The sequence below is a fragment of the Onychostoma macrolepis genome, chromosome 06 (assembly GCF_012432095.1).
Source record: "Onychostoma macrolepis isolate SWU-2019 chromosome 06, ASM1243209v1, whole genome shotgun sequence".
Classification (NCBI taxonomy): Eukaryota; Metazoa; Chordata; class Actinopteri; order Cypriniformes; family Cyprinidae; genus Onychostoma; species Onychostoma macrolepis.
In genome coordinates this window covers 29,175,602-29,184,815 of record NC_081160.1, presented here as the reverse complement: position 1 = coordinate 29,184,815, position 9,214 = coordinate 29,175,602, and the positions used below count along the sequence as shown (strand labels likewise).

General features: G+C 35.0%; 1 protein-coding gene across 1 annotated transcript; it reads left to right on the top strand.

Moving 5' to 3' along the window:
* The first annotated feature begins 546 nt into the window (after positions 1 to 546).
* si:dkey-6e2.2 (uncharacterized) lies at positions 547 to 7,204 on the top strand. The gene is made up of 3 exons (XM_058780343.1): positions 547 to 1,181; positions 2,294 to 2,615; positions 3,503 to 7,204. The coding sequence occupies exons 1-3, from the start codon at positions 686 to 688 to the stop codon at positions 3,801 to 3,803; spliced, it is 1,119 nt and encodes a 372-aa protein (XP_058636326.1). The 5' UTR covers positions 547 to 685; the 3' UTR covers positions 3,804 to 7,204.
* Positions 7,205 to 9,214: the final 2,010 nt, after the last annotated feature.

Here is a 9,214-nt window from a genome sequence, read left to right as displayed (position 1 = left end):
AATGGCCAGTCATAAGTAGCACGGGTATATTTGTTGCAATAGCCAACAATACATTGTATGGGTCAAAATTATAGATTTTTCTTTTATGCCAAAAATCATTAGGATATTAAGATTAAAGGTCATGTTCCATGAAGATATTTTGTAAATTTCATACCGTAAATATATCAAAACTTCATTTTTGATTAGTAATATGCATTGCTAAGAACTTCACTTGAACAATTTTAAAGTCGATTTTCTCAATATTTAGATTTTTTTGCACCCTCAGATTACAGATTTTCAAATAGTTGTAGCTTGGCCAAATAGTGTCCTATCCTAACGAACCGTACATCAATAGAAATCTTATTTATTCAACCAGATGATGTATAAATCTCAAAAACTGACCCTTATGACTGGTTTTGTGGTCCAGGGTCACAAATGCGTATACTACGTTGTAATTCAAAATCAATATAAAAACCATATCTGTGTCCAAAATCTCTCTTTATTTTCCATAAAGTGCATGGTGGTGTACCATTCATTAGGATACACTTGGAAAAATGAACGCTTTCGGACGCATTGACGCTAGAGGGCTGCCGAGGCCAGCGAGTCTGAGCCAATCACAAAGCTCAGAACGAGTGACGCACATACGTCAATGTACTCGCAGGCCTACGTGACGCGCGAGCGGAGAATCAACTGATGTTGTGTGTAAATGAACTCTTTACGTGATTTCCCAAGATTTCCACGCCGCGAAATGTATGAAGAAATGTCAGTGGAAAGAAACTGGACGGACACCGAGACGAGGGCGCTGCTGTACATCCGACAGGATGAAGAAATCAGTAGGCAAATCAGCGGAACGGTTCGCGACTCTCTTATTTACGCCGAAATATCAAGGCTTCTGCGGGCGCAAGGGATCCACAGAACCAAGCGACAGGTCACCACCAAACTGAAAACACTCAAGCAGAAGTTCTTGAAAATACACCAACATCACAAAAACAACGGCCACGGCAGAGTCTACTGGAATTACTATGATCTCTGCAAGTCCATCTGGGGCAGCAACCGCTCCACAGACGCTTTAACACTTCATAATAACGTCAAACTCGAAGAGCCCCAGAGTACATCCATCGAGGATGCGAGAAACGAGAGCAGATCCACGGACATCGAGGTGTCAGTCAGTCATGATGAGGAGACGGATGACATGACAGACGGTGTGTTGATGCGTACTATTAAAGTAGTGTGTCAAATGGAACGATAGTGTTCTGCTTTATGGTCACATGATTTCACTTGCATCTTTATTTGAGCAATAGATACTGCGCGCTACATACTGCATTTCACGTAATACAAATATAGTGTGTGAAGAGCATGGCGCTAGCAACACCAAGATCATGGGTTCGATTCCCAGGGAAAGCAAGAGCAGATAAAATGTAAAAACTGTAACTTGAATGCAATGTAAGTCGCTTTGGATAAAAGCGTCTGCTAAATGCATAAATGTAAATGTAAATGAATCAAGTGTGCAACAATGGTAAACTAGTGTGCAACGATAAACATGCCAAACGCTCTATATACATTGATGTAACGTGGCCTAATTTGCAAGTTAGTTTGGTTATTGTGTATGTAGGCTAATGCATTTGATTTACAACGAATATGAAGAGCCTGTTTTGAATACAATATCAGCACTACTGCAAACACCGTACACACATGGTGAACATTTTTCTTAAAATAAATAGTATGTAGTATGTAATGTCTTTAATGCAAACAGTATTTAGTATGCAACGTTTTGCCACACTACTCATTTACATATTTAAATAAAGTAATGTGTTTACAATTATTTTTTTTTTAAATTACATTTTTTAAAAACGGTTTTAAAATTTCTTTTCGAATCTGTTTGAGTGAATAATTTAAAAGATCTATTCAAAATCATTCATTTGTAAATTGGACATCACTCTTTTTGTTTATACTTTGTAGCTTAAAATGGGACAATTGTTGCTTTATGTCAAGGTTTAGTAAACTGAGGTTCATGAGTTGATGAAACTAGTGTTTATTAAATGATAAAAATATCAAATTAAAAATAAGTAAAACACTTAGCATTTTTTTTTTTTTTTTTTTTAACAAAGTTTAAATATTTTATTTGTTTATTCGCATGTCGTGACCATTAAACAATATTGATGAATTCTTGAAATATTAATTTAAAATCACAGAGGGAATTAAAGAAAACATTTTAGGTTAGAGGGGTTCGACTGACAAAAACATTTGGGGATCCCTACTTTACCTGCACATGAATCATGATGTGCATAACTGATTATTTTGTCCATATTTTCAGTTGTCACTCAACCTGTGAGGAAGAAGGCCAAAAAACATTCCATTACCGACTCTATGAGAGATCAAGAGCCTCTCCACGTGCAGAACCAGAGGGAGTATGAGGAACGCTTGCGAAGGGAAGCCAGAGAAGAGCAGAAGGAGGAACGAGCAAGTCTTATGGCCATGTGGAAGGAGATGATGGAGTTTCAAGGGAACCTCTTAAAGGAGTTTATTCACCGCCCATCTCTGCCTTCACATCCATCTTACCACAGACATGCTCTTCACAACCAAGGACGCTCTAGTTTTCCAAGCACTAGCTACATGGCACCGTACGACTCGCCAGGGTATGAGCACAAACCTCTGATGACATGTTTTGTCCAACTCGGCATGATAATGTAGTCAAAGGTTATTTTAGTATTATATAGTTTAAAAAGTACATTAGTATATCAATTTTGAATTAAGGTTAATTTTATATTCAGTCCAAAACTTTTTTTTAATAATAATAATAATAATAATCTTGAATAAGTAATAGTAACATGAACAAAATTGTGGGCATTTTGTATTTTCCTTTTTTGATGTTTTCTGGCAAAAAAAAAAAAAATGGTGTAATTTTGCAGATTCAAATGCTAAAAGTTGTGTTAAAGAGATTTTTCACCCTCATGCCATTCCTGTATGCATTTATTTGTTAATTTTTGGTCATTTTATCTCTTGATAATGATCTTTGTTTTTAAAAATAACAACAAAGATGCAAATAAAGAGATAAGAAAATACATATGAAATACATTTTGGATTTACAGTTTTCAAATACATTAGTTCTATTCAACAGTAGCATTCAAGTAAGAAATTGAAAAATCGAATGTAAAAAGAAAACACTGCCTAATTCATTCACTGTATGAATTAAATATACATTGATTCTTATTAAGCTACCAAGTTATTCACTAAAAATCAGAGAACTGTTTGTCTTTTGTTTGATTAACATTAAAGACACAGACAGCAGCAGGTATATTAGGCAGCTGTCACTTTAAGACCTAATGCACAAATCCAGGACATCGATACACATATACGATTTTCTCCCGTTTACATTCACTTAAGACTTAACTGATTGTGTTTATGTGAATACTCTCCTAAGATGGGTATTTTGACATCATTTTGTATGTATTTGATCATTCAATCGCAAAAAGACACGAACTGATCACCATTTTGCTATTTTAACAACTTTGCCCTTTCACAGAGCTGAAACTGAGAATGAAAGTGCAATCTCACACGAGGAAGAGGAGGAGGAGGAAGAGGAGAAATATGTTATTCCAGCTGAGATTGCACCCATGTTGGACGTTCAGTCTGTTAACCGTGCGAACGACAGCCAATCAAACACAGCAGAGACTGTTTCACCCCCGACGCCTACACAATCAGCAGGAAAGAGCGATCTGGAGATGTCTGTGCTACGCAGACAGGAAAGAGTCTTACAGCTTCAGGAAGAATACTATTCACTCAAAATCAAGTATCTGAAACACAAGATGGCTAAGGATCCATGACAGAACGCTGAAGAGGAGTGTTAACTGTTCTGCTCTTTCAAGCTGTGAAAACTTGCTTTGCAAATGTAGATGTTCTCAGCTGGGCTGTGAAAAATATCAATGTGTACGTTTCTGTGCACCTCATATTCCTTGTAGTTTATTTGACATATTTTGACCAGTAGATGGCAAGGTGGTTACGTCATATTTTTCCTGGTGTCATTAGACATGTCCAAGAGAAATTAACAGGTAGGTCTACGTTTTTCTTTAAATATGTGAATATTTATAAACATTTGCTAATATGGCAGTTTACTAGCAGTTGTTGGTTTTTGGGACATTATTTAGTAAAATTCTCCCCATTTTCTCCACTAATTGGTTTGTTACTATATGTAACACCCACTTTCACAATTAATTCCTGATGGATAACAGTCTTGCTTTACCTTTTATGTTCCCATTTAAGGTTCTGTTTTGCACATTACAGCAGTAAAATGTGTTGTAAATACATTTTAATGTTGACTATATAGGAACTATCGTGAGCTAGACATTACTCTCCTAATGTGGAGTACGTCTATACCATTATTTTTCATTAAATTAATGAAAGCCATTGAGTCATACATAGTATTTAAAAAACTAAATCAAAAACAAAAGTCTTGGTCACACTTTATTTTAATGTCCAATTCTCGCTATTGACAAACCATTAACTACGACTTTTGCCGCTTATTAATAGTTAAGGTAGTTAAGTTTAGGTGTTGATTAGGGATGTAGAATATGGTAATGCAGAATATGTGCTTTATAAGTACTAATAAACCAATATGTTAATAGTAAGCATGCTAATGAGCACTAGTTAATAGTGAGAATTGGTCCCCTAAAATCTTTTTTTAAATAATTGTTTAAAAGCAGGGATTCCCAAATTATATTTGTTAGTCAAACCCCTTTGAACTAAAAGATTTTGAGATTTATATTTATTTTAAGTTATATTTAATATTTCAAAACATTTGCATGCTCATGGTTCTCTGATGTCAGTTAATGGTCACATGACATTTAGGTAAACAAATAAAAAATATATTTTTAAATGTTTTTATTTGGATTCATTTTATTCTAAAGTTATTTATTTATTTTTCATTTTAAAAGTTTCAATAAATAATGGATTTTCGTTATCTTTCAACCCTGTGCAGTTCCTTTGTGAACCCCAGATTGGGAAACGGTTCAATCAAAAAAGAAAAGAAAAAAAGTTGTTCTGAAGCCTTATGCTGTTATTTGTTCTGTACACAGCTTTTACAACATCCGTCAAGCTTTAAAAGGGACCAAAAATGCCATAAAACTGCTTCACATAGAACTTTTAGACTTGTGCTAAAGCACACAAGTATTATGGAGTATTTTGTGTTCCCTTACATCTGTCAAACTCCAAAAAGGCCCTTTTTGAGCTTGACAAACCCGAGTCACTGTGAACTCAACAATTCTTCAAAAATGTCTACATTTGTGTTTCACAGAAAAAAAATAAGCAAACAGGTTTGGAATAACACGAGTGAGTAAATAATGACAGGATTTCCGTTCTATATCCTATATCCTTCAGTGTTCTTTTTAAATTATCACTCTATTTTCACTTCCACCTCTCTCTTGTTCCAAGTCTCCCTCATGCTATTACTTCTCACAGGAAGACATGTCCAGTGTTTTTGTTTTAAAATGATGTGTGATGCCAAATTGGCTAGGATTTTCACTTTCTTTACTGTTGTGATTTATATATTTTTTTGTTTCAGTCTTTTGTGAAAAAAAAAAAGTTTATAGATCTGAACATGAAATGAAAGCGAAACAAAATCGATTAAAATATTTATAGTTATAAGGAATGTTTTGGATTATATACAAATCAAATAACAGAGCTTTATAGAGCTTATATATTACATGCTGTTGATTATGTAAACGCAAATATAGATTTTAATTAATGCATTTGGCAGATGCTTTTATTGCATTTAAGCATACATTTAATACAAGTGCACATTTTGTCAAGTTAAAGCAAATCGCTGAGTATTGAACCAATGATCTCAGTGTTGTTATGCATGCTCTGTTTGGGCTATAGGAATGGAGCTAATCATTTTGACTTGTCCTTAAATTTGTAAGAACAAGCTAAAGTTGGTTGGTAATGCATTACCAGTCATTTATTTGCCTAAAAAAGTAGTCTCACAACTAATGGCATAATTTAGGTGACTTTACAGCTCACATAACATTTTTTATTTATTTTTTTGTGTAAGAATTAATATAAGCGCTTAAAAAAGATACAGGATGCACATTTTAAGCCCACAAAAGGTTCTTTATTGACATCTGTGGTTCCATGAAGAACTTTTATCATCCATGGAATCTTTTCATTGTACTTGACAATTCACTTAACTTATTTATTTTTTCAATTTATTATTTATTTAATAATTTTAAGGCAACGGGCTTCCTCAATTTTTTTAAGTTAAGTCAACTTATCACTTTTTACAGTGTAGGCATTAATTGTAAATATACTGTACACTTTTATTCTTTAACTGACAGATGAGTTGAAAATGTCTGTGATAATCGATGAAATGCCACAGAAGTCATTCATAGATAAGTTTTGTTAAACTTTGACAATTGAAAGTTTGTTGGAAGCATTATGTCTGCAGAAGAAAGCATTGTAACCTTAAAATGTGTCAGGGCTTCACATCACAAAATGTCCATGGGGCTTTGTGGTAAAGCTGAATGTTCTAAGAAAGTAATTAATAAATAACTGGAATAAATACATAAGAACCTCACAAGAGTTCTCCTGTGGTTTTCCAGCGAGAGGCTGATGAGAAATGTCAAACATACTGGGCATGATTTTCTGTGAAGCAGCTGCTCACGGGGTCTTGCTGAGTGGGATTACACTTAACACTTCCCTCCTGGGTGAAATGTCGCCCTCAGACTGTTACCTAAGTGCTGCAGTCAAAATGAAAAACACTGCGACTCTTCAGATGCTTTGGAGTCAGTGTAGACTGGATGTTCAGCATGGTGAAGCCCAGATCTTGTATATGTCCCAGATCTGATGTTCTTTTAGAAAAATACATGAATACTTTACTCTGAGTGATTTCAGCTTTGTGATGTTATTGTGCATTTATGCCTTGCTAACAGGGAATTCCCAAGCAAACATTTGAAAGTAAACGTTACATTGTGGGAATATCCAATGCTTGGTTAGTTTAAAAATTCATATGCATTTTACTTGAGAATGAATGACAATGTTTGCTACATGAAATCTAGTTATCTTTAGTTTAAAATTTTTATGGATTTTAAAATATTGTGTCCCATTTCTTTTATTGTCTCTTATCGACAGCATCATGACCAATAAATAAAGTTTTAGTGCATTTAATATTTAAATTATATATATATATAACAGTAATATTAAATAACTGTTATATACATATACTAACATATACTGTATACGTATTACTTAATCTTGTGGATCTTTTTTCATTTATTTTGTTTTATTTTTCATGATTCTTTGATGAATACAAAATAGAACAGAAAATAATTAAAAGAATTTATTTGAAATGAACTGATTGTTTTGTAAAATTGAAAAAAAAAATGTCTTTACTATCAGCTTTGATCAGATTTAAGCATATTTTCTCAATTAAATTAGGTCTATAGATGGCACTGTGTATATAACCTACATTAAAATGGAAAATAATTGCCGTAAAATTGTTCATTTGCGATGTTAGTCTATTTCCAGTAACAAATTGTTACCAAATCATTATAGCTACTTCCTTTAGCTTCACTTCTGCTGGTTTTATCAAAGCTTAAAAAAGAAAAGGGGGTCCTGCTGAGAAACAGAACTGATATCTTTTGTGTGCTTAAATATTTAACGAGTCGAGGGAATCGAGAGCTATTATTGTGCCTGTTGAAGTTTTAGTTGATGGCCCACACAGAATCTGCGCCCACAGAACTCTACAGAAAGCTCAGCAGAATTGGACCGCCTGTCATTCACAAAGCTGCGCACATCCCCCGCCTCCTCCTTTATTACGTATTTTAGATATTTATTTTTATTTTTTTAACACATTTTACTATTTGAATCCATTCCACGGATCCACAGATTCTGCCCGGGCCTCATTTAGCAGCTTGCAGGGACATTTCATGGGTCAGCGCTATCAGGTTGACCATAGGCTACCCACGCTTCATCACCTCATTCTCTGGATCTCTTCCCATCTCTCGGTTTGTATTCCTGCGTGTCTTAATTTCTTTCCGTCGCTGAGCTGTTCGGGTAAACCGGACACGGGCAAAGTTGAAGGACGCTTGATCCGTCGCGCCGTGTTCTCTGCAGATCTCGGTAAAAGGCAGCACACGGGCTATGATTATCCTTCAGCTTTAGGAGGCTTTGTGACTGTACTCGTAGGATGATATCCGCACAATTTCTTTGTGACATTCAAGAGCCCAAATATAACCGGCGTGCCGCGCGCGGGGCTGAGTCAACTGTCACCGCGAACCGTCGCGCGCGAGAGAGCTGAGCAACAATGACTGTAAACAACTTTGAAAATGCGCGAGACCCCCTTGTCACACCAGTGTGTCCTGCGCCTCAACACACGGAGGTAGAGTGACACTTTTGGTGGGGCGTTCCATTATAATGAGGACTATTCTTGTAGGTTAGTTTAATTTTTGTTTTTTTTCTGTCCTCCCTTACTGTCACGGAAAGGGTTTGACAAGCCCTGTCACCTGTAAAGGTAAAGCTTTGCCTCGCGAAAGGCCATCTGTATTTAGAACAGGTTTGACGATTGCACCGTGACACAAAGTTGAATGTGTCACCTGCTCGGAGTTCATTTACATTTGGAAGATTCCCAATTCATTTTACATTCTGTGCAGAAGATAGGGGAGCATTTTAGATGAATGCATACAAAATGAAGACCTGAAACCTTGTAAGACATGGAAGGCCAGGTTTCACATTTTTACTGTTGTAATGTGACAGAAAAGTCCATAGGCCTATATCCGTTTGTTTATTTATTTATTTATTTATTTATTTCCTATTTATTCATTTTGTCAAATTGGTATTAAGGTAGACATGGTGCTTTTGAGAGTATTACCATTAACTAAAGCTCGGTGAAAACTATTAAAATATTTTTGTTAATTGAAATAAAATATATTAGGGTTATATAATAAACGTATATATTAGGGTATACGTTTTGTCTCTGAAAAGCATGTCCTATGGTGTGACACCATATCCTGGTTTTAAATTGGCCAATTCCAGAAAAAAAAATTTTATTTTTTGAGGGACCCCATTCATGATTATGAAGCCCATGACATGTGCACATGGTCAATTTTTCCCTCAGAACTGTTCAAATATTTAATTTATTTGGAACAACTACAAAAGTGTTACACTTTGTTGTCCTTTGGTGTGACACAACTAAATTATATTTTTTAATTAAAAACTGTATGTTAAACTACATAATCATGGAAAA

Coding starts and splice junctions, on each gene's coding strand:
- si:dkey-6e2.2 (XM_058780343.1), top strand. CDS start 686: ATGAACTCTTTACGTGATTTCCCAAGATTTCCACGCCGCGAAATGTAT. Junction 1,182..2,293: donor GACGGATGACATGACAGACG/GTGTGTTGATGC, acceptor CCATATTTTCAG/TTGTCACTCAACCTGTGAGG. Junction 2,616..3,502: donor GCACCGTACGACTCGCCAGG/GTATGAGCACAA, acceptor GCCCTTTCACAG/AGCTGAAACTGAGAATGAAA.